The sequence below is a fragment of the Pseudophryne corroboree genome, chromosome 11, assembly GCF_028390025.1.
Source record: "Pseudophryne corroboree isolate aPseCor3 chromosome 11, aPseCor3.hap2, whole genome shotgun sequence".
In the NCBI taxonomy this organism is placed as follows: Eukaryota; Metazoa; Chordata; class Amphibia; order Anura; family Myobatrachidae; genus Pseudophryne; species Pseudophryne corroboree.
This window is the reverse complement of record NC_086454.1, coordinates 111,386,153-111,412,507: the sequence shown is the minus strand read 5'-3', so window position 1 is coordinate 111,412,507 and position 26,355 is coordinate 111,386,153. Positions and strand designations below refer to the sequence as shown.

General features: G+C 38.9%; 1 protein-coding gene across 1 annotated transcript in view; it reads right to left on the bottom strand.

Moving 5' to 3' along the window:
- The window catches only part of LOC134968656 (mucin-2-like), a 149,765-nt gene that overhangs the window by 38,956 nt on the left and 84,454 nt on the right, over positions 1–26,355 (bottom strand). The window contains exons 5-28 of the mRNA XM_063944181.1: positions 25,957–26,218; positions 25,728–25,842; positions 24,728–24,818; positions 24,536–24,642; positions 23,458–23,674; positions 22,476–22,601; positions 22,243–22,360; positions 21,507–21,645; positions 21,096–21,206; positions 20,893–20,962; positions 20,619–20,756; positions 19,634–19,798; positions 17,638–17,732; positions 17,320–17,446; positions 16,655–16,910; positions 15,444–15,496; positions 15,089–15,189; positions 12,192–12,343; positions 11,938–12,076; positions 10,742–10,852; positions 8,453–8,632; positions 6,530–6,769; positions 4,724–4,880; positions 4,293–4,433 (exon numbers count right to left, since the gene is read on the bottom strand). Coding sequence (XP_063800251.1) covers positions 4,293–4,433; positions 4,724–4,880; positions 6,530–6,769; positions 8,453–8,632; positions 10,742–10,852; positions 11,938–12,076; positions 12,192–12,343; positions 15,089–15,189; positions 15,444–15,496; positions 16,655–16,910; positions 17,320–17,446; positions 17,638–17,732; positions 19,634–19,798; positions 20,619–20,756; positions 20,893–20,962; positions 21,096–21,206; positions 21,507–21,645; positions 22,243–22,360; positions 22,476–22,601; positions 23,458–23,674; positions 24,536–24,642; positions 24,728–24,818; positions 25,728–25,842; positions 25,957–26,218 — 3,411 coding nt within the window. The remainder of the gene's footprint in view (positions 1–4,292; positions 4,434–4,723; positions 4,881–6,529; positions 6,770–8,452; positions 8,633–10,741; positions 10,853–11,937; positions 12,077–12,191; positions 12,344–15,088; positions 15,190–15,443; positions 15,497–16,654; positions 16,911–17,319; positions 17,447–17,637; positions 17,733–19,633; positions 19,799–20,618; positions 20,757–20,892; positions 20,963–21,095; positions 21,207–21,506; positions 21,646–22,242; positions 22,361–22,475; positions 22,602–23,457; positions 23,675–24,535; positions 24,643–24,727; positions 24,819–25,727; positions 25,843–25,956; positions 26,219–26,355) is intronic.

Sequence of the window (26,355 nt, the reverse complement as noted above, 5' to 3'; positions counted from 1 at the left end):
ACCCGAATCCAAAACACACCCGAATCCGACAAAAAAAATTCGGTGAGGTTTTGCCAAAACGCGGTCGAACCCAAAACACGGCCGCGGAACCGAACCCAAAACCAAAACACAAAACCCGAAAAATTTCCGGCGCTCATCTCTAATATTTAGACCCCTTGGGGTTGACCCAGCCCCCCGCCTCCATCTTTGCCTCCATTCCCATTTTCAATCACTACCTGTGTCCCAACTCCTGTCCCCATCCTGCTATCCCTACACTGCGCCGGGTTCTCTTCTCCTGCTCTGTTATGTCTCCATCACTGGCAGAGAGACCCTTTGTGAAGAGGTCAGACCCAGCTACCACTGCACGTATCAGTCATGACAGCCATGCTGCATTGTTAGATAGATATAGGCAACTATTAGGTTAAATTAAGAATTGAATAACCAATTGTGTTTAAAGAATATTTTATCATGATTCAACGCTACAGATGATGGATGGCTTCTGGTAGTGGTCAAACCAGTGTTGCACGTATTTGTTCATGTAAACAAAACAAATAAAAATCATAGAAAGCAATGAAGACATTGTTTTAATTGGGTGGTCTTCAGGTTGCCAGCGGTCGGGCTCCCGGCGACCACCATACCGGTGCCGGAATCCCGACCGCCGGCATACCGACAACTTTTCTCCCTCTTGGGGGTCCACGACCCCTGGAAGGAGAATAGGTAGTGTGGCACTCGTAGCGCGACACCGCGCCCACAACATGGTGAGCGCAGTGAGCCCACAAGAGGCTCATTTGCGCTCACCCAGCTACCGGTATGCTGGTCACCGGGAGCCCGACCGCCGGCAACACATACTACACCCGTTTTCATTATCGAACAGAAATCATCCTAATATTGTAGCATGTTGTTAAATATGCTCAGAAGAACTGTCGGACTTTTTGTACAGATGCTTTTAAATCACTCCAACATGTACCAGTCAAGTATATGTTTGGCCATATGGTTATTGATTATGCTGCTGTGCAGAGCAGTGGTATAGGCCCATGTCTGTCCCATTCTGTAGATACTCAACAAAACAATTGGTGCCTATCTACTCCTGGGCCTGGTACACCAACTGACTGTCCTCATCAGAACAACAGCAAACAATGTAGGCATTCACAATTCACTGATTGACCTCCTCCATTGCCCCTGCTTTTCCCACAGTCTGGACTTTCTGCTGCTGCACTGCATATATAAAGGGTGGGCACACAGACAGGTGTGCACATCCATCCTCTGTCTGCATTTCCTCTCTTACAAGTGGCGGGACCATCAGTAGCTCTCCCTCTCCTGCCTGTAGGAGGCTGTGCACATAGCAGCACATAGCCATTCCTGAAGCCTGAATCTTGATCAACAACAGTGAGCTAATAATAAATGTCAGAGAGAGGTGGAATATACTTATATTGCATGTTTCTAAGTGGTATTCTGTGGTGAGGGAGGGGTTTGTTTTGAATAAGGGGGTGGATGTGCTGATGGGGAGAGTGGGTGCCCCATGGGTGTTATTAGTGAATGAAGGGATGAGTGCTGCTGAGGTGTTATTTAAGAATGAAGGGGTGTATGCTTCTAGGGTGTTATCAGTGAATGAAGGGTTGGGTGTTGCTGGTCTGTTATTTGTGAATGAGTGGTGGACGGTGGGTGCTGCAGAGGTGTTATAAATGAATGAAGGGGTGTGAGCTGCTGGTACTGAATGTTATTAGTAAATGAAGTGGTGAGTGCTGCTGATGTGTTTTTAGTAAATGAAGGGTGGGTTCTACTTCTGGGGTGTTATTAGTGAATGAAGGGTTATGTGTTGCTGGGATGTTATTTGTGAATAAGTGGCGGGGAGTAGGTGCTGCTGAGGTGTTATTAATGAATGAAGTGGTGGGTGCTACTGGTAAGTCATTAGTGAATGAAGGGGGGAGCTGCTGGTACTGTTTGTTATTAGTTGTATTGTAGGCAATGGATGAAGGGGGGGAAGGTTTGTTATTAGTTGTATTGTAGGCAATGGATGAATGGGGGGAAGGTTTGTTATTAGTTGTATTGTAGGCAATGGATGAAGGGGGGAAGGTGTTTGGATACTGTTAGAGTGTTCTTGGTGAATGAGGGGTCCAGTCATCATCCTGTTATTAATGTTTTAACCCCACCCATTTTACTTATTTATGTAAATTTTAAGTATCATTCCAATTAATCTACCTAGTAACGCACGTAGATTACACGGGTGTTTCTCTCTACCTGACAACCTCTCTCTTGATCTCCCCTCTCTCTTTCTCTCATTCCATCTTGTTTAATTAAACCCTCACTCTCTCATCCCAACACCCTCTCTTTCTCCCTGAGCCACCCCCTGTCTACCTCTCGTTTTCTCTCTCTATCTCTCTCAATCACCTTGACACCCTTTCTCTCTCGCTCCTCTCTATATGTATAAATGGTAGGGTGTGAGAAGTTTGGGGTCACCTGGGAATGTTCTGCTGGGTGATCATCCTCACCACACCCAGTGCTGGTACTCTATTGGCACAGACAGGGGATAGATATGTGGGTGCGGGGTTTAAGGGTACATGTGGGGGAGTGTCTCAAGTGCGTCAACAGTACAGACTTCTTCTTGTCTTTTTTCCCCTCCCAATTCTAGACACAAAGTTTAAGAAAGGGCACCTGAAATCTGACTATTTCACAATGTTAAAGAAAACATCACCTCTAATAATAAAGGGAAGGTTTACTGGCAAAAAAACATAAAATTGTCAACATGCCATACACCACACAAGGTGGCAAGGAAAAGGTAAGACCACACACTTTGTTTGTGAGTTGTGGTCCTACTAGGGCCACTGCTGTTTCATGCTTTTGAACAAAGCCTATTGCGGGGGCCAGAGTCAAACACAGTCAGGCATCTTCTTCTGTAACCTCAAATGATGATATAAAACTTCACTCTGAGTCTAGGAGAAGTATCACCATTGAAATAGACAAATCAGTGCTAAAAAAAAAAAAGAACACTAAGGCTGAAATGCAAACTGTGTGTTCACTAATCCCTGAAGAGAGTCTAGGGCTGTCCATGTTAGCTATGTGTGAGTCTGACATTTCTGACACTGTACTCACAGAAAATCCTTTTTCCACCATTTCTATACCATCTGAACATGTGGGGATAAGCGGTACAAGTAAAGATGATGACATAAAAATTACGCTTGCGACTGTGGAAGTGCTATAGGATGAGGGGGATATTTATGTATGTGACACTAATGAGGATGTTTATGATGAGGATGTTTATGATGATGTTGTTTGTGTCAAAGTACTGTAAATCAGGCACCAGTGGCAGCAGTTCTTGCCCATGATAGAAAAATAAGTCCATTGTCATGCCTGGGTATAACACCCAAAAAGCCACCTCTTGTGTATGGAATTATTTTTACCCAAATCCTCATAGAAAGCCATCTGTGCCATTTGTGCATGCAAAGTAAGTAGAGGTAGGGATGTTAACTATCTAGAAACCTCCAACCTGTTAAGTCTTTTGCACTGAGTTCATGCATGATATTTATCAAAATCTGAAAAAGAAACCTGTAAAATAATAACAAGCAGTCCACTATCAGCTACCCACAGTTTGAACCAGCAATGCAATCTCCATGCCAACACCCTCATCATCAACCTCTTCGTTAATGATCGGAGGTAGTCCTTTCAAAAAATTGGTTAGTGGGGGCCCAAACAAACCTAGCACTTCAGCCAGGCAAGTGGTAATCCCTGTCACTGAAGTGCTTGGTTTGTTTATCTGTACATGTTCTTTTTAAAATATAGATATGTGGGAGGGCCCAAGGTCAATTCCATTTTACACCACTTTTCTTTTCATTATGGGCTGTATTTTTTGGGGACATCGGTGATGGTCTTTTTGCATAGACAAACATTTTTATTGGTTATTGCTCTCATGCATTACTAATTTGCAACACATTATTAAACAGAAATAATTGCCATGTGTTTGTGCAGCTGCTCTGTTGCTTAGTTTAGCCAGCCAGCCTTTGGCCAATATTGGTGAACAATATTGTGAGCTGTGAGGTGGTCAAAATTGACTGTAAATGACTGTCAATTAATGTTATTGAGGTTAATAATGCTGTAGGAACAATAACAGTCCCAAATTATATAATTTTAGCTGTTTTTAGCAATTAATAAAAAAACAGATCCAAAATCAAAACTAATTTCAATTACATGATTCATAACCCAGTTTTAATTACATGATTCATAACCCATACATTGAAATAATGGTGAATTCAAACTACTATAACCCTGATTTGCCCAGGAAGGATCAGAAGCAACCCTTGATATAAAAAATGTTTTACCTTCCAGGCCTGCCAGTTTATGGTAACATGTTCCATTAGGGTTCCTGCAGGTTTTCATGCACTCAGAACCTTGAACACCGCATGGGTTGTAGTGCCACTCACAGTGTCCTTCCCCGCCATTGTAGAAATCACAGAAAATGGCTGTTTTGATAGAATTGAATGTCAAATGTTAGAATCATATATTTTTCACTGAATAACTAGATTTTTTTTAAACAGTCTCAATAAAGTGGAGTTTTTTAGTATTCTAAATAATGTACTATAATTGGCAATATTATTAGCTCCATGAAAGTAAAAACAATATCAATTCAGAGACTGGATGGGTCAAAACTGAGCATCTGTAACATTTACTGTTCTACAAAGTGATGCAAAAAAAAGCATACCGGCTTAGAGAGTAAAAGCTAGCTTTTATTGTATTTATTAAATAGACTTACGACACAAGTTTGGGTTTCTCCAGCTGACACAGACTCCGGCCTCACTGCAGGCTTGGGCGTATGCAGCTATAGCAGTACATAAGCACTCACAATCCCCACCAGTATCACAGGCACAAGCATCATTTACACAAGCATCATAATAGTTCAGTGGGTTCACCTGTAAGTGTACATTACACAGTTAGTGCATTTTAATGTAATACAAAAAAAAAACTGTTGTTTGGAATTTTGAGTATCTTTAGAACTGAGCCAGCATTACCAATTTGGTGACATTGGCAAGATTTTAGCAGATGCCCCTTAAATGCATTTGCCTATATGGCCTAGGCCCAGGTCAGGCACTGCTTAAGATAACAAAATAGGGAATGTGTTGACAACATCACTGTGGTTATGGTTACAAAAGAGGATTAAATTCTAAAACACAGACACTGGTTCTGGGCAAATACTAGAGATTACAGAGGAACATGCAGCTGACTAAATAGGAAGTTAATACCATTTTGAAAGAGAGCTGTGCGGTTCAGTTTTCCTGAAATACAAACACACCAAAACTTAAGCTGGCCATACACCTAAAGATTTATTGTCCAATCTGGCTGGTTGGAAAGAAAATCTGGTAATGTATAGGAGCAAATGACAATTGACCATTCACTACCACACACATAAAAAAACAGACAAAAATGGTCCAGCAGACAAAGTGGTTAAATCAAATGGATTTAACCAATTTGTCTGTGACTGAGCAAATGGTCAATTGGTATTTGCCCCCATACAATACCAGATTTTCATTCCAACCAGCCAGATTGGACAATAAATCTTTAGGTGTATGACCATCTTAAGTAGACTCTAGACCCGGCTTGGGTGTGTTGTCAGTTCAAAACTCAGATTCAAAAACCATACTCCGGTTTTGGATTGCATGCAAACAGATTCAAATGACATAATTTTAGCTGGTTTTATTGATTTTTATCCATTTTAAAGGAATCCAAAACCGAACAAAAAACCAAATCCGAACCAAAACACTTGAGGGTGATTTTGCCAAAACACAATGGTGAATTAGAACCAAAACCAAAACACGGGGGTCTACGCACATCTGTATTTTCAAATAAAGGCTCATTTACCAACGAGTGATAAATTAATGATGATACACTCTGCGTATGATAAATGGTGCTCCAGCCAATCCGTTTCCAACTGTCATTTTTCAAATACATGACAGTTTGGAGCTGAACACATGACACTTAGAAGCTGATTTGCTGTAGCACCAGTTATTGTATGCAGCAAGTTTTATCACTTGTTGATAAATGAGCCCCTAAGAGTTGCCATGGGTGGTGCTGTAAATGTTTATGCTAATATAAAAGAAAGACATGACATTAAAATAACATGTAATACAATGGTAAAATAAAGAATGACTATAGGCTGTTGGGCTGGTACACCCTTTTCGATATACCCACTATTGCATCAGTGGGTGTGAACACCTGATATTTCTTTAAGTGACATTGTTCACAGATACATCTGGTCAGCCTGCAGTACAGCTGATGTCGATATATCAAGCAGATTTAACAATACATCTGGCTATGTGTACGGCCAACCGTGAGATAGGTCATCCATAGCAGTCTTTGAATATGAAGTCACAAGTGGGCTCTTGTGACAGACATATCGGGTGATGGATTGATAAGTGTGTACGCACAAGATCGTTTGTGCATACACCTTACCAAGTGATAGATCGGTCATCAGATTAGCAGTGTGGCCAATCCATCGGATAAGTGTGTACCCAGCATTACTTCTAAGTGGAATATACTATAAATACTGAAGACTTGAACTTACCAGGGAGTGACAGTTTGAGAATGTATCACTTGTGATAACACTGCACTGTTTCTGTGACCAGGCCTGTCTGTATGGGTTGGAAGAGCAGGGATCTACTGTATTCACAGAATCCAAGCAACTGGGAGACATTTTCCAGCTATTACCAAATTCCAGAACATCTCCAACCACAGCCATACTTCTGGTTGTATAGTCATTGACAAAATTTCCATCATAGTTACCACAAAGACCACAGACTTTACCCTGAAAATAAAAATTGCTACAGTAAATCAAGGCAACATGCATATATGAAAGAATAAGTGGCAAAACAAATCCACTATTACCAAATGAGAACTTTTTGGTCCATAACTCCTATGTAAAGCTATATATGTTTTAGATTATTACATTGTTGCAGGTTCTTTTTAGAATGCAGTAGGTTCATTTTATGTTAACTTCAATAGCAAAAGCTTAATTCCTACCACTAGGTCTGTCTGTTATTACCCAGTTTTGTTCTATTACTGTTGTTCCAATTGTAAAGCGTAATGGAATATGCTGCACTATATAAGAAACTGTTAATAAATAATAAATAAATATATTTGATGTGAAAAACTTTATAACAAAATACGGTAATCAAAAAGTGGCTTCCAAGCGCTATGCTCTATTTGCTCTTTTTTGTATTGATAGAAATCAAAATATTTATTGTTTGGGGGGTTAAATCCCTTGCTGCAAGAGTTTTTTCACCCCTGTGCTGAGGCATTGATGTTCGAGATCGTCATATTCCAAGATCAGTATCACTGATTATTTAGTGCAGTACTCACACAAATTATACAGTTTATTTTCTTTTAAAAAACATTTTGTATTTTCAGAAAATACAGTACCATGGGGCCTAATTCAGACCTGATCGATAGGGTGCGTTTTTTGCATCTCTACGATCAGGTAGTCGCCGCCTACAGGGGGAGGGGAAGTCGCTGTGCAGGGGTGCGATCGCATGTGCAGGAGAGCTGCACAAACAGAAGTTTGTGCAGTCTCTACACAGCCCAGGACTTACTCTTCTAGTGCGATGATCGGGTCCGGAGCTGATGCCCGTGCGATTGCTTTTCTCGCACCATTTCGGCGCTCCCCGGCACAGTGGACCAACACATCTGCGTATTGCGGTGCATACGCATGTACAGTTCAGACCTGATCGCAGGCTGTACGAAAACGCAGCCTAACGATCAGGTCTGAATTAGGCCCATGGTCTTTCTAACACTTGAAATAAAAATAAAAAGTCACCAAAATGGCAAAAGTATTTTTTTTTTAAATAAAAATTTCAAGACAGTGAACCAAAAAGCAAATTTGATTTTCTTATTATCGTTTTTTTTTTTTTTTTTTTACAGGAAAATCATTCTAAAATACTTTGTGGTTCTTTCATTACCATTAATCCACCTTCCCAAACTATAAAAAATAATTATATAGTATGGGTAGGTTTCACACAAAAATCTGAACATTACCATAATACATTTTTTCTTTTAATTTAATTAAATTAATAATAACACTGTTTAGACACCAGTACAGTATGTGAATTTACAATTCATTACTAACACTGTCAAGCCTTATCTACTGGAGTAAACCAAGTGCATATGCTACTGTTTTCTCCTGGGGTAAAAGTGGTGCATATTTACTATTGCAGAGCTGCATCTAGTACAACATACTGTAACTACTGTATAAAAGCTGTAGGGAGTTTTAGATGCCTTCAGCTCCTGTGCTTTTTATGTAAAATGTATAAACTATCACATGACTATATTTCACTACCCAATTCTGAAGTTCTAAAGAAGTGGATAATAATCGTGCTTATGGTTGCAGCCATTTTTCTACCTTGCTTCCTATGCTTGGTTATTGAGATTGGGGACCAAACTAGTCTTAACCAAGCATAGGCTGCACTGTTTTCTTCATGTAGATATCAATTACCTGGAAGCTTGAATCCAGTTTGAGGTATATGCTGGTTCCCTTGTCCCACGTCAGAATCAATCCATTAAGGGCTTCAATTACCATGTATTTACCCATCTGGTGGACCTTGTATGGTATGTACTTTCCAGAATCTTGTTTCACAATCTCAAATGTATCTTGATTAAGTATCAGTTCATCTTTCTGTAGAGGAAATAATTAATCACAATATGGATTTGTTAGCTGTTAAAATGATTTTGTTGCCATCCTAACTACATAGTGTGTTAAAAAATGTTTTTATGTGGTTCAATTAATGAATGTGGCTGGATCTGTGCCACAGAATTTCTCGAAATACTATTGCCTTCTCAGGATGATGATAGTAGGAATTGATAGAGGAAAGAGTGCTTCATTTAAGTAAATAAAGCATCTTTGCCATTTAATGTTACTTTAAAAATTATATATGTTTGTTACTTTTTTTTAAATGTTTGCATAATCTGCAAGGGAAGCTTGAACCTGGACTGCCAGTGCAGTGTGTATTTGTGACGCGGTATGCTTCAAAGGAGCCTCAACTGGCCAGCAAAGAGGCAAATCTGTACTCTGGCATGCTTTTAATGATAAATAGTGGTGACAGAATAATCTACTTTGCAGAGGAAACCCTTTGCTGATAAGCTGCAGGAAGAGTCTATTCAAGTAATTGGATAACTTATCCAGAAAGTATGTTAAGGGACATCAGTCTAAAGTGAATTCTAAACTAGACCCCATGGAGGGTCAGAAGAAATCTGCGAGCATAACACATTCCTGGGAGGTTGATAGTACATGAGGACTGTGGGAGGAAACCCAGGCAAACACAAGGAGAGCATCTATACATTCATTGACAGTTGGTGTCCTGGACAGTTTTTAACTAATTACGCCAGCACTATAAATTGGCAATACTAACCACTGTGACTAGGGCCTTATTAACCCATGGCCTGGCCCCTAGGCTTTCAGGTCTTTTGGGCCCCCTCCGGATCTTCAATCCATCACTCCACTACAGTTGACATATGGGAATCAGAGCTTGGGCCATCATTTACACTTTCAGTATTTACATGGACACCGATACCCAGTTGAAATAAAGTCTGCTGATCTCTGTTCTCCATCTTCCTTTTCTTTTCTCTTTTGAAATAGAGCCAGTGTTCTATTGGTCCACTGTCTCTCCCTCCCTCACTCTCTCAAAACAAACCTTAGCTGACTACGAGTGTGCCTTGCTTCAGCACAAAGTGCAAATTGCCTTTAACCATTGGAGCCCTGGAGTGCAGGTAATAGTGCCTCAGCAAAAATAATTGATGGGCCCCTAGTCTCGGCAGGGCCAATAGGCTTCAGCCTAATCAGCCTTATGGATAATACAGCCCTGACTGTGACATACATCTGGTTGTAACACACCAGTCAATTAACCATACTCTATTGCACACTGAATAACATTGAATAACACTGCAAATTTTATAGCTAGTTTGCTATTAAATCATCATCATCATCATCATCATTATCATAATCATCATCATCATCTAATGTTCACACAGGGTCATATGGTAGAATACTCAAATCTTTATAATTGATTAATTAATAGCTAAACCTTATTAAGCAGTGATTTCTATTGGAGATTCTAGTTCTGTGGACCAGAACTGAACCAATACATGGTCCAGATCCCCTGAGGAGATCCGATCCGGACCAAGTCCCAGTTCTAATCTTCCCGTGGTATGGAATCCAGATTTTAAATAGAAAATTTTGGGTTTTGGATTGCAATATGTACATGATTTTAGCGGTTTTTATCGATTTATATAAAAGATTATCGATTTTTTATTTATTCATTTTTTTTTCCAATTTTTAAAAATCCAAACCTAAACATAGGAGTTTGACTTTGCAAAACCAAAACATGAGACTGAAATTAAACCAAAAACAAAATTTGGAGGTTGTCGCACATCTCTACTTTCTATAGAATATTAATCTTTCAATCTGTTTATGACCAACTGATCTTTCAAAATAAATTCTGTACAACACAAACACAGACTAGGGACGATGTTGTCAGAAGCCATTAATATCGCTTTTTTGACTTGTGGAAGAAAACAGGAAAACCTCATGCAACTTTGGGGACAACTTACAAACTTCAGAAAGATAATGCACTGGTAGGATCCAAACTCAGTACTGTGAAGTAGATCTGTTAACCACTACCTACAGTATTACTGGAATATAGCTGTCTAAACAAGTGGGTGAAAGAGCAATAAAATGTAAGAACATTTGAATCACTTCTAATAAGATTCAACAATGTTTAAAACTTACTCCAAGGTAAACTTTGAGGGATTTAGAACAGGTGGTTCCTGTAGTACCACATGGGATATTTTCAACCATGACACGGAAAGTTCCATTGTTGGGGTCACCAGTGCAGTAATCCTGTATATAGAAAGCAAAGAGAATTCAAGCATCTTTTTGCAGATGTTCAGTACATTATAAATGACAACTACATCAGCATGACGTATATATATATATATATATATATATATATATATATATATATATATATATATATATATATATAAATATGCCAACATTTTAGCTAATGTATCCCTACAGCTACAATGTGTGATCCATCATATCTAAAAATGTATCTTTCAAAATATAAATATGCCCCCATCAGTAATCAGCACCCTGCACCTTTTATATACAGAATATATATACACACTGTATATATATATATATATATATATATATATATATATGTGCACTCAATACCGAATTATCGACACATTAGTGAAGATATGTTGTGTTAATCTTGCAAACAGTATTGATATATCATATAAGCTAAAACTGCTTGCAATTTGTAGAGGAATAGGGGCTCACACAGAGTTAAATGCAACTTGGACAAAGGCTCCTATATGGTGGCCTGTACATGTGCTGGCTTCTGTTGAATTGATTAATATATTCTTTAGGGAAATCTGTGCCCCATGAGTGGAAGGTAAAAGGTTCTGAGTGGAGGGGATAAAGGGTGTGAGGGATAAATGAATTAGTGGTGCTAGGAAGGGGAGCTTAATGGAATCTTATAAGGTGAATGTGCGCTGGAAAAGTGAATTGATAATGGATTAGAGAAGAATGGGTTAATGAAAGCTGTGGGGAATTGTATGGGTTAATGACTTCCAGGGAAGGGGATGTGTGAAGGGGTATATTTATTTATTAATTTTTAAGGTGAAGGGGTGCAGAGTGGGAGGTGAATGGGGTAATGGGTGCTGGGAGGATGGGTGTATGGGTTGCCGGGAGTTAATAGGGGTTGTAAATGGGCTTGTGGAAGTTGAATGAGAATATTGGGTGCTCTGATCCAGCAACAATTTTTATTAGATTAACAGGCAGGACTTGTGATGTGCAAAGGAAGCAGGACTCCCCCGTGTACATAGATAGTTAGGATAAACTACTCAGGATTAACTACTGACTGTCACATATGTGTGAATTGTCCATAGTTTATATGGCAGAATGTTGCCACTTACCTGAGCCAATGTATATTCACAGGCTCCATCAAAGTCATATAATTTACTGTCAAAGGTGAGAAAGTGGCCATCGCCATATACAGAACAGGTGCCCAGACAGGGCTCATTTGTGCAGCTCCATATTCTGTTATTGCAGGTGCTGAGAAGAGATAGTGAGGAAAAGTTGCATTGATGAAAAAGTGAAAAGTATAACTTCAATTATTGTACACGTATGTGGCCTCCTGCAGTCTGCTGCAGGTGTGTTATTAGCTCACCAAGTGTTGCACGTGATCTGGATTGTGGCTCCTGGACTATAGGGGATATTGTTGTGTATACAAGGACACTGTTCCTCTCTCACGCATCCTCCTTGTCCATCAGCTATCAGTCCACGTGGACAGATGCAGCCTGACACACACTGTGCACTGTACTGTAAATTGAGAAATCAACAGTATTTAATTAACAGAAAAATAACTATTGATCATATAGAATTAAACAAACACAACCTGATAATTTATTCTTGATCACCCTGAATCCAATTATGCCCATCTTCCTTCATGAATATGGAAATTCTTCCCCTATTAGCGTAATCTAAATTGTAATATTGTATGGGTGTGCACTCTCTGTACTATGTTGTTATTTATTATTTATTAAACTGCATTAAACTTTGACAGGTTGTTTTTACTGTAATGATCCCTGGTCAGTGTACTGTATTGTACGAAACTCTATAGCACATGTTAAGAAATGGTCATCCATATTGTGATAACAGAACTATCTAATCTTAGAGCAATAATGAAGATCTCTTGTTGACAGTACCATAGCAGGGCTCAGAGGCACCCTGTACTAGCACACCCCACTCCCACTGAAGCAGGAGGATGGGTGCCAGATGCATCCAAGGAATGCACCCTAGAGCTTCGCTTTAGCTTTCAGGTGATGTCATAGCTTTCAGGTGATGTTATTTGGTATAGGTGACTCTTGCACATTGTACTTTCCATACATACCTGGCGCTGATGGCCTTCATGAATGTCCCCTTTGGAATATTGGCTACTGGGTAGCTGTGGGATCTACCTCCTTTGGGAGGGCTCCACGAACACATGAGCTTGTGTGGAGTTCTGCAGTATAAATATATTGACACCTCACTCCTGAGTGGCGCTGTGCTGATGACCTACTGGTACTGGGGAAGCAGAGGGGGTGATGATGCACACCATCTGTCGTTCCACCTCATTCCATCCTGCAGCTGGCTCTGTGTCTATGGGCTCAACTGCTGGCTGTGGACTTGCTCAGTGGTCTCAGTGACCAGTCCTTTGGGATTCTCACGGCAGATACAGTGAAGTGCCAGGTTGCATACAGCTGCGACCTACTCATGATCACAGAGGCTGGGGTTGCACTACTGAAAGTGCATGCTGTGTTTGTTCACATGTGGCTGCGACCTCCTATGAAGCTGGGCTGCAGCTGTGCTGGCTGCGGATAGTCAGCTTCTTCCTGAGGTGCTCCTGGGTCAGGTCACGTGATGGTGTAGTATGTGACCACCCAATCCCCCGAAGTCACTGTATGCATTGTATGCAGCCATGCAACCCCCCAGTCACTGTATGCAGCCACATATCCCCAGTACATCGGCTTCTGGGACGGACCCCATAACTATTTGCTAATCATACGTGCAGACAGCGGCCACAGCTAAGTTTGTCTGTGGGCCCCGCCAGGGGCCAACTAGAGCCTTGGGGCCCAGTACATCTATACCCTTCTTAGTTCTCCCCTGTTGATGGGCATGAACCACCCACATAAACTCCATAAGCTATCCTACCCAATTACATCCCCTCTATACAGTCCACACATAACGTTACATATTTTCTTTTTCTTCACCTTCACATCCTGCTGACCCCAGGTCATTATTCCTCTGTGACTGGATCATACAGCCCACTAAGAACCTCTGCATATGCAGTATGTAGTGCCAATCCTTGTGCGTCAATTCCTACTTCCCTATAGATTGTAAGCTTGCGAGCAGGGCCCTCGTCTGTTTGTTATTGCTCAGTATTCTTTTATCACTGTTTGTTCCCAATTGTGAAGGACAATGTAATTTGCTAGTGCTATATAAGTAACTTAATAAATGGGAGCTGTCAGGGCACAGTGACCTTGCTGACCCCCAGCTATGCTTTCTGGGGACTGGTCTCATACCCCTCATTTTATCGTTGGTTGGGGAATTATATGGGGCATATGTATTAAGCCTGGAGAAGGGATAAAGAAGTGATAAAGCAGTGATAAGCGCAAGATGATTACGCACTAGCCAGTCAGCTCCTACCTGTCATTTTTCAAATCCATAACTATTGGCTTGTGCGTTATCACTAGAGATGAGCGGGTTCGGTTTTACTCGGTTTTACTCGGATTTATTCGGATCTCAAATCAGCATCTTATTGGTTCACGGATGTCACGTGTTTTGGATAGCCAATAAGAAAAATCCAACTAAAACGGCGTTAATTCTGGTGTTACATCCGAACTCGCTCATCTCTAGTTATCACCTTGTGCTTATCACTGGTTTATAACTTCTTTATCACTTCTCCAGGTTAATACATCTGCCGCTATATAATGAAGGGGCAGATATACTAACAGTTGGAGAGTGATCAAACCTATCATTTTTCAAACACACCCTGTAACATGACAGGTGGTGATTGGCTTATACTTTGTCTCTCTCCACTTTATCACTTTCTAAAGCTTAGTACATCTCCCCCTTAGTCTCTTTCAACAAGATCCAAAAATGCATGTTATACTCTTGTGAAATCTATGCCCAAAATGCGCATAGCTGGCCAAACAAAATTGTTTTAGAAAGAAAAGGGGCAGATTTTGCTTTTTGTACTAGGGGATATTTAAAACATGTACCACAGTGGACCCCTCTTTCTATCCATCTTGCCCAGTAGAGGTACAGACACGTTATTATTACAATATCTTACCAAGCTTCTCTCTGACTATTCCTTGCCACACTGATCTATTCCAGTGTTTCTCAATTTGCAATACAGTCATGTAGCAATTTTGTAAATCCCAAAAAATATTTAAGTGCAGCCTATTTATTCTGAGCTTGTAGTGAAATGAGAAGCAGTATTAGTTCTGCCCACACAATAACTGCATGTATATTGATGCATATTTAGAGAAACTTTCATACTGATATATGTTTGAGTCTACTTACACAAGTCATGTCAAGGGTTTGGCAACTCTTCTGGCACTCCGATCCCTTTGTGCCTACAGATGCGTTGGTACAGTCAAAGTACTCCATGGGTGCCCGACATGCTGCAGAATTGGGTGATTTAAAAAAATTTAATTACTGTTTATATACTGGTAATATTTTAGTGGCTCATCCCAACAATAACAAAAAGGCTACTCATTTCTTTTGAAATTGTTCCTTACTCCCAATTTATCCTGAAGAGTTTGTAAACCCTCCTGTACTTTTATATTGAAAGTTTTGCATAAAAATCAGATTCTATGATGGCCCTGAGCTACTGAAAAGTATAATCATAAAGGCAAAGCATGCAGTAGGTTCTTACCAGCCACTGGAGTTATTTGTCCAATGCAGTTCAGTTTTCCCAAAGTACATGTGCTGTAAGAATAGCATATAAATGTTACAGTTGTTTTTTTTTTGGTTGAGAAATATATGGAGACTGAAGAAATCTCATATTGGTCCACACTCTTCAGAGCCAATAGAGCCATTTACAAGTACAGAAATAAGTAGAAAGGGTAGTGGATAAGTGGAATCGCCTCCCATCAGGCGGCGGACCTTAGATCGATGCTTCTACAATGTAATTGAGGACGCATCATGAGGTGGCGCCATATATGCTGAGCAGCATTGCCCTGTGCAAGGAGGCCCCCGGCGTGTGCAGCGATCTGAGTCCATCTCTAAATAAGGTCCTAGGACAGTAGAGCAATTTAAACATGCTTGGGATAGGCATATGAATATCTTTATAAAGAACTAATGATCAAAAAGGGTTGTGATTACCTAAAGGATATAAAGAGGAGCAGACTAGATGGGCCAAGTGGTTCTTATCTGCCGTCAAATTCTATGTTTCTATGTAAGTAATCCACTAGTGATACTAATACCTAATACCCCTTTCACACAGAGATTTGGACCCGGGATATTGCAGAGGTAAGCTGGGTCCAATCTCTGCGTAAAAGGATCCACCCGGGACAAAATTGCCGTGGCTTCAATCTTGGTCACTACCAGGTGTTATTCCTGGGTACAAACCCGGCTAGCCTCCGGTGTGAAAGTGATGACCCGGATCTCAATGATCGGGTCATGCCTAAAAGGAGCTAGTTGGCGGTCTCAGTAGTTCTTGGAGAAGACATCATCTACAAGCGTCCCCTGTTAGAAGAGCCGGCCAGCATCCCCTGTTACAGGAGACCTTAGTTCCTTGTAAGGATATCCTTATAACTATCCCAAACATTTTTAAATTGCTCTTCTATAGAAATATTTGATCCTGTTTGCAAATTTACAAATTTACTAAATATATTATGATCTTAACTATGTAGGAAATACAAATAATTTCTGTTTCTCAGATTTAGAAGTTACACATAAAAAAATGAAATAGTAAACAGTGATCTATTAAATGTATACAGAATACACAAGACTCTACCCTAAATTAACTGAAATGCTTTCTTATTTTTAGTGCCATGATTCTCTATATTCTGCACCCCAGGAGCAATACAGTCATATTTAAAGATATGAAGGAGGTGAATCAGTTCCAAAGAAATAGGTGCTTACCACAGGGCTCCATTCTGATGGACCACCTCTCCTGGAGGTACTGCCGAACCCTTGTAATAACAAGGACAAGAGGACTGAAGCACACATATTCCACTGTCATCCATGTAGGTTCCATTTTGGCAAATGCAGCCATCAACAGGAACAAAAGAGATGTCACAGGTGATGTCGTGTTCACTGAGGGAGCGGCAGGTGTTCTGGCAGGTCTTTACGTTGTAACTGTAGGTCAAGGTGTTGGGGCATGTGGTTGTATACGTCTCTATTGTTTAAATAGAAAAAGTATTCTTGGGGTATATACAGTATGTTATGACATATACAAGTGAACAAGCCTTGAGAGCTGAAATGATGGTGTTTTACATGTGTCCATACAAAAGGATTCAGACGGAAATCGCAAACAATAAAAAAAAGTCCAAACATTTTAAGACAATAATTTTTTTTTTAAATTCTTAAATATAAAAGGGAGAAGTATCAAACATTGGAGAGAGATACAGTATCAAACAATCAGCTACTATCTGTCGGCTCTTAACTGTTTGATAAATGACAAGTAGGAGCTGATTGACTGGTACTTTATCACGCTCCACTTTATCTCTCTCCAAGGTTTGATACATCTCCCCCAAAGTACTGTATTGATGTCACTGTTATCAATTACTTGTATCATGACAACTTACGGCAGACATTTTTTCTCCATCCTTTCAGTAAAATTCCTGCTTTGGCACAGGTATGTACATAAGCAGACAGTGCAGCACACATGCTGTCCTCGCTGTTGGCATAATTGCATGAATCGTACATACAGTTCTGTAGGGACATAAGTATTATTACCGATTTGTCTCTTGTACTATATGTAGAACTGTCCATTAACACCCCCACCATCCCAATACTACGCTACCTCCCAAATAATAAAATAAATCAAACATGTTTTTGAACTTTCTCATCTGTTTTTAGTAAATCTTCAGCCCAATAAATAAGAACGTGGCAAAAAATCTTACCGACTGGTAGGTGTCAGGAGTAACTCTCTGGTGGCATGCAGCAAAAGGACCATCAGGATCGCTTATCATTGAGCACCAGTGAGTAGCATATTGCGCTGAAGATAGAAAACAGGGAGAACAAAAAAGTAAGTCAAAATACACAAAAAACTGTGGGAAATAGTCCAAAAAGAGAATTATGTGTAGAAAACATTATTCAGCATTCAAATTATATTCTCAATTTGAATTACAATGTCAGACCAATAATTTGTTTTTGATAATTTCTTATTTATTCCAAGTTAGATCAGGATAGTAGAATATGAATTGAGTCTAATATTTGCAATAAAACATATGGTGGAAATATACATACTACATAAACAGCTTCTGTATCATTATCACTATTATGTTAAACTGATTTTCATTAAAATAATGGAAATACATTTTCCCTTCTTTTGGCTTTGCTTGTATTTTACATGGTATCTGCTGCATAGAAGAATTAATTGCATCAATGACTACAAACAGAAAGGCAATGGGAGAGATTTATCAAAGCTTTGAGAGAGATAAAGTATTTGTCAGTTTCTAACTACCGTTTTACAGGGTGTCTGAAAAATAACAGGACCTGACTAGTTGATGCTTTATCTTGCTCCAAGCTTTGATACAACTGAATCATACTTGCCTACATTTGAAAAAGCATTTCAGGGAGATTGTGAAAGTAACACCTATCAGCGCGAACGTGTACTGCTACATCTGAGAGGCGTGTCATAAACATGACTTACATCCACATGTAAATGAGCCACAAAGTTAGTAAGATCTACTTGTTGAAGAAAAGACACTGATAATTTTCAGGATTTGCTAGTGTATTGTGTTTTACAAGAGGTTCCATTTACTGTAAGTGGTCACGAGAAACCTCATTTAAAAATGCATGGGGCCATAGGGATCACTGTGCCTTACAAACAATGCAGGGAAATGGCACTGATGATCCCATTTGAATGTATGTATCGCTGATTTATTTCTTTCCCCCAAGAATGTAACAGTTACATAATGAGGATAAGGTACAATCAGGGAGATTGCTGGTCTTATTCAGGGAGTCAGGGAGATAGCTGCTATTTCAGGGAGTCTCCTGCAGAATGCAGGAGGGTAGGCAACTACAGTATGAACTGAACTCACCCAGAGCATGCAAAATGACTGTAAGAAGCTGAGGTTTATAAATCTCCACTTTATCTCTCCAAGCTTTGGTACATATTCCCCAATATGTTGCCAGCACTTTAACCAATAGCAGTAATTCTGTGTGTGTGTATCTATCAAATAAAAGTATGTGGATTTTGTTCTTATTTTCAACAACAATGTAAAGCTTGCAGACCCCATCAAGGGATCCCCATTCTCTTTTATTAAAGCAGCTGTTCTCGGACTCGGTGGTCTATATACTAAGCCTTGGAGAGAGATAAAGCTACTCAGATCCTGTCATAATATGGCCAAAAATGACAGTTATGAGCTGATTGCTTGGTACTTTATCTCTCACTTTGGCTTTGCAAATAGACTACTCGGTCCTAACATTTTACAGACCACAAAGCAGGAGCACAGATCTATCACCAATGGTCACATTGTAAAAATCCACAGGTGACCTGGAAAACGTTTGGAATCTTGAGGACGGAGTTTGAGAAACCCTGTATTAAAACCTATAACGCAGGAGATATCGCAAATAAAACACTCCAATTCCTTCAGTTTTTGCAAAGTGCATGTGTGACCTAAGGGGCAGAACTCTGCCCTGATTGACAAAATTAAGGTTCAAAGTTGCTAAAAAGATTCTCAGGACAGCATCTTTTTGCAAGTAATGTCCTTGCAGCAGAGCAATGATAAATAGCTAACATATTGATAAATATATCTTTAAGTAACCCCATATTTTTTAATTAGAGCCTTGCATAATACAGCTACATGGAAAATAAATTATTAGTAAACTAGGAATTTGTTTGATTATATTAAATATATGGAAAGATACAGATAGAATAAGAGAAGAACTTACCATTTTGAACGCTAAGGGAGCATGGATTTTCAAAGCTGGTTACACTGTTAGGACAGCTGCCTTGGGTCTTCCAGGTGTTGGCAAAGGATGAAGCACTGCCTTCAATAACTCCACTAAGAACTTGGAAGTCATCAGCTTGAATGCTGTTATAGTTGCCACAGAGACCTACAGAAATTGATATGCTGTTTTGACATTTTTTTTCAATAAAATGTATTAAATAATAACTAATGTTCACCATCTACAACATATCCTACTTGTTGCATGACGTTGTAGTCATCTTAATGACCAGAAATTTCAATGTACTCTTTACCAAAATTTTTATAAATTGCAAGTGTAAATAACATTCACTGCTTGCCTACCCAGATGCTAAAATCACAACTGAGATCCTTCAATGCTCCACATTGCAGCATCATGGATTTTGCGTGGATCTTTTGTACTCATGGTAAGACAATTATTTTCTTTATGATATTGTATATTCAAGATAAAATAAGAAAAATTGCGAGATAAAAAATGTTTTTGTTTTACATTGGTTAGAGCAGAATAGCACTAACATTGCAATTAAAGTAAATCCTACAGTTCACAGAATGTCTAAAATAGTTTATACATAGATTTGTGTTATGCTTTATATATATATATATATATACTGTATATATATATATATATATATATATATATACATACATACACATACTGTATATATGTATATATATATATATATCAGACAGGCGGTGGCACTGTCAGTGATAAAATCAGGGTTGTATAAACATCAGAAAACATACATTTATATATATTTTTATAAGTAACCATATGGTTTATTTTATTTTGTTTTTTCACTTTTATCCAGGACTGTTGATTCCGGGCCGACGGCATTCCGAACACCGGTAATGCTAACCAGATCCCTTCTACAGTACCTTATTTCTTGTACACTTGTCCTTTTAATTACATGCTTCACTTTTTTTGTTCTTTTTAGTAAAGATTTACTTACCACACACTTGATTCTTGTAGACTGGATCGAGTCTGATGTACAACTGCATAATGGGAATGAGCTGGACTTGAATTTGGATCCCAATCTTAGTTTGTACAATGATGTAGAATGATGAAGGCATAAAAATGGTGACACTGGCTGTGGATCAAACATGAATATACATAAATATATATTTATATATTTGAATACATATTGGAAGAAATATTTAATGACAGATATTTGTTGTGATAAACAGTGTTTATTCTGATGCATAATAATTTGGATGAGACCATACCTGTCGAGATGGGTAGCTGAGTATAAATTGAGTTCACGTACACACTGCCGCATGGTTTTATATAAACAAGCTGTTAAATAAGAGAAAATATTTTTCACTACTGAAAAATCAATATATAAATAAGTAATTAGAAAATAAACACAAGGATGTGTTACACTGTACATATCTGTCTTTACAGTCTGATAATACGCCATCGAACTTACATCATTTCCATTATTTAAACTGAGGGTGATACTCTTTAAACAGGTCTCAGTGGTAGTCAGACCACATTGCAGCAGTTCTCCCAGCACACTGAATGAGTTGTTGTTGCAGACCTAAAAGAAAAGAAATGTTAGTTAGTAATTACCACGTATAAAATGTCATTTATCTAACTATACAGTATATTTTTTTTTAAGGTTTCAGTAAGTACATGAGCACAGCAAATTATTCGGCATCTTTAGCCACAAGACAGCTGTTACTGAGAATTCCTGCATTGTCTGGCAATGCAATACCCCAGACATAGTTGTTTATTTAAGAGAGGGCGATCTCAGTTTGTTTTAGGCAACTTCTCCACTTTATCTCTCTCCAATGCTTTATTAATCTCCCCTTATAGATCACTGCACATTCCTACGTACCTTAGACAGGACATAGGAGCAATCACCATGGAAGTTATAACGTGTTGCATCAAAGGAGGTTATATGAGATCCTCCCTCAATTGAACAGGTTCCCTGACAGTCTTGTTCTGAACATTTCCATTTTCCATTGGCACAGGTACTGGAGAGATACATAAGAAGCTCATGTTATTAAATGATCAAAAATTATTTTCTTCCCTTTGTAATAACTGCAACTCATTTAAGATCAGTTCTGCCCCATAGATAAACAACCCTATTTGGGACCCCAATTTGGGCCCATAATCTGTTTTTGGTGACCACTGATTAAGGTACTAATGATTAGCTATCATGAATGAAGTAAAAACATCATTTATATAGTGTGTTTAGGAAGGGGGTGGCACTGGCGTATTTATAATGGGTGCAGTGTGTGCGGTGCATACGCTGCACCCATTATTTGAATAATCACCCCTCCGGAGTCCCATGCCGATGTAAGAGCACTGTTAAAGCACTGTGAAAATGGTGCTTCGGTCATTTTCATGAAGTTCTACACATGTGCAGTAAAGAAATCACTGGGAAAATGGCCGCTGTGCCATTTTCCCAGAGATCTGTGCATGCGCAGTAGAGTCTGAGCCCTCTAGAGCTAAGTCTCACAGCGCAGCCAGCATAGAGGAGGGGACCTTCTTCTCTCTTAAAGTGCCCCCGGGGGGACGGGTAGAGCATGAGGGGTGTGGGGTTGATTTAAAGAGAAAAAAGTATTTACCAAACTTGACATTGAACTGAATATCCAGTGCCTGAGTTATAGACCTTTCCATTGTAAGTACAGGCACACTGCTGCTTGGGAATACAGCCAGTGTTTTTGATGTCATCAAATACAGTTCCTTTAAAGGAAATAGAAAACAATGAGCAGAAAGACACATACATCCATACATTAACTCAATGGAAAACTTGGGATGGACAGGTACTGACACCATGAAAGCCAGATATATACAGTACCTGCAGGGCAGAAGCATCCATCAATACAGTGACTATCGCAGACTGACGAGCGATCAGGGTTACTACAAGTGTCAGGACACTGGCTTCCACATTCTCTGTACTCCAGGTTGTAGCTGCATTGAAGAGCTACAATTAAGAAAAGAGATTCAGGTTAAAAATAATAAAAAATAATTTATCCCATTCATTCAGATGACCTGATGTAGCCATTTTTTATTTAAACAATAAGCTACCTTCACTAAGGCCATTAGTTTCTGTCGTATGAATAAGCTACATAAACTGATGTCAATATCATTTAGTGAATTAAGTAACTGAATTCTAGAGAAGTATTACATCAGTCCCTACAAGATACAAACTTACTCAATATACTTAGCAGTCTAGCTGTGCTGGTGCTTGGGATCCCGGTGGTCAGAATACCAATGCCAGGATCTCGATCAATGATATACTGACAGGGGTGAGGTTTGGCTATTTTACCCTCTCCTCAACCCCATAATCCTAGCCCACCTGTCCTGCAGCCTAACCCTAAACTCTCCCTTTAGTGCCTAACCCTAACCTCCCTCTCATGGTGCCTAAATCTAACCCCCGCACTCTGCAGCCTAAACCTAACCCTCCCTCCCACGCAGCCTAACCCTAAGGCTACAGCCACACATAGTGGCCAAGCGTGTCCCGCTGAGCCTCCTTTGAGCAACAAATTTAAAAATACATGTGTCAACCTATTTTTGTGTTGACCATTTTCATGTCAACCTTTTGACCCTATTGACCTATTGCAAGTTGACCATTTAGGTCTGACCTATTGACTGTTTCTCTAGTTACTGTAGATTTAAAGATCCACACCCCCTCATCCGATAGAAGATTTATGCAGTAGATAAACCTATAGGTTACTACTTATTTTGTTTCATTGAGCTTTCACTTGGTCAAGCAGTACATTTTTAACAGAGAGAATATTCCAATGATTTGTTTTGTGATATGATGTAATGAAACTTACGGCACAGTTTGGCAGTTCTCCAGTTGTTAGGCTGCCCACCAGCATGAGCACATTGGCGGGAATATTCAGTGAAGGTACTACAAAGGCAAAATCCGGTTGCATTTTGTGCACATCTGCACAGATCCTGTACACAAGCATTGATGTATAAAGAGGGGTCTAGGAGATGGTTACACGAGGAAAACGCAGAGTTTGTCAGGATCACTTCACACAGTCTTCTCTGTAAATGAAGTCAAGGTGATAAGAAAAGCATGAGTTATATGTGGACATTATACACTTATATTAATACAGTGTACAGATGTAGCCTAAAGGAATTAATGAAGCGATTGCTGGTCGTGATTAGTCGCAGCCTAGCACGCCATGTAGCATGCTGTAATACAACATGCCGCATCGCAGTAAGATGAGCATGGCTACATCTGTATCTTGCAATAGATCAAAACCGTATGGCAATACTGTATATCACCTAAAAATGTAATATGCAGACACAAAGGGCAATATTTAGTCCGTCAGTTTGGAGGTAAAAATTTAAAGTGTCATTTCAATCTTTCACTTAGAGGCTGTTTATTTTTGGAAATTAAGCCCAAAGTGTTATGGGTTTATTCTAGCTTAAACTAGGCTAAAACAAATCAAATAAGTAAATAAAAATAAAATATCACACCATATTATGAATATATACTTTTTTTATTGTCCCTAAAGTACAGTAGCTGAAACTTATTTCTTTAGTACGTCGAAAATTTTATTATTAAATGAACAGGGGAAGTAAACTATAGTTAATATTCTACTGTTCACCATGTTACATCACAACTTCCTGTTTCTTAGATTTTGGAAAGCTGTAATATATTTTACTCAGTAAATAAAAATAAGTATTTATTTAACTTGATAATCTTTTTTTAACCCATGGAAGGGTTGTTATTTGCTTGAGATAAAGAACTGACATGCAATTAAACTAGAAACATGAGCAGTACAGTATATAATTGAACTTTCATAAAAAAAAAATGTATATACTTTTATAACACGTCTGTGATTTTTTTATTTTTTTATTTTTTTAAATTATCTTCTGCGTCATCACGTAAGGACTTACAGAGTCTGTGCAGTTATTTTGGACCTGAACTGTTAGGTCTTGACACGTTTCCGTCGGCCCATTCAATTTCTGAATGTTTCCATATTGAATGGGAGTCATCTGAGCATCTATGGAAAATAAAAATGTGTTTGTTTATGTCTGTATAAATTATGTACATGAAATCCTAAAGTGGAGCGTATGAATAAGTCTTACTGTTTATAATAAATTCATTGTAAACCGGAATGCCGTTGAAATCTCCACAAAGGCCGCAAGTCTGATTGGCAAACTGAGTACCCAGCTCCAACTAAAAAAAGGGGAGTTAAATGTTCAATTAGTTATAAACTAAATAAAACAAACCAACATAAAATACTTCACAACAATAATAATAATAATGACTGATGTCTTTAAATAATTGAACCCAATGTATTTTCCTGGGAGATATTGAGAGTTAAACATTATACAGTACTTGGGTGAGCTGAATCAATGGGTATATGTTGTTTTAAAATGATACAGATGAACATCAATTAACTTAGGTTATTTATCACAATGCCTTTAAATTATCTTTAAGAAACTGTAAACCTGCTATCTGCCTAGGAACACAGCATTTGCTCTGCCCCCTTGATATCCCAGCAGCACCTGCAGCCTCCCCGGAGCTCAGCTGCCGGGCATACGCAGAACGGACCCGGCTGCCAACTCTATGCTTTGCAGAGGACTGCAACTGAAGACAGGATCCCCGGACCCCTGGGTACCAGATCGCTTCTCCAGAATGGTAAGAAAATATGAATTGCTACTTAACAAAGCTACACTGTATATTGCATCAAACAGATGTGATAATGAATGAAAAGTAACAATTGATAAATGCATATCTACATAAATAGACCCCTTTGAATTTCCATCTGCACAATACAGTCTCACCTTTATGAACATTTTAATTAATTCAATATAATAGAATATTGCATTTTTGAATGTTCTATGACATATGTCTTTAGTGTACACTATACTCCTATTCTCCTACATAACTCGATTTTAAGTTTTAAAGAGCAGGGACCAAAAAAGTGTTGTTGTAACCTCTATTTGATATAAATAGATTTGAAGAGTTATTGGAGAAATTGTTATATAAGTTGTCGTTATTTGCTGCATTATGGTCTCTTTAAAAAATAAATGTGAATCATTAATAGGCGAGAATCAGAAAGAGATGTCTGAATTTAATTACCAAAATTGCATCGTCTTCATTCCACATAAATTCCAGACCTATCTTGGCAACAACCCTGATGTACATGCCAATTCTATCAATCTGGACCCCAGAGAAACTGTATGGTAGATCCACCCTGGAGATGAATGGGAATAAGAAAAGTGCTAAGATGCAGAAAGTAATGATACAGCTTTAAAAAAAATAATACTACGTATAAATGTGAGTTTAAATAATAAAATAATACACTCACTGTCCGCCATTAAATGCAATGGTTCCATTGGTAATTTCAATCAAGAGCCCGTCTATCGTCATAATGATGTGGCTGATGACGGGAAGGCTGTTCACTATGGTCCGTCTGATCTGGATGTTAAATGCCTCATAACTGTTCTTGCAGTTTGAAGCATACAGATAGTTGCAAGTGCCAGGGTAATAAAATATATCTCCATCAAAAGTTTTGAAGTAGGAGTTACCCCATGTGCTACAAACTTGGTTGTTGTGAGCTGAGACTGCACCTATTATACATTACAAGAATTTGTTAGATTCAGTCTCTCATAAATACTAATTTCTGAATGTACAATTAATTCACCCACAACATACTGTTTGTTAAAGTAGCAAACCCACAGAGAAGGTTTACTTGTTTTATTACTTC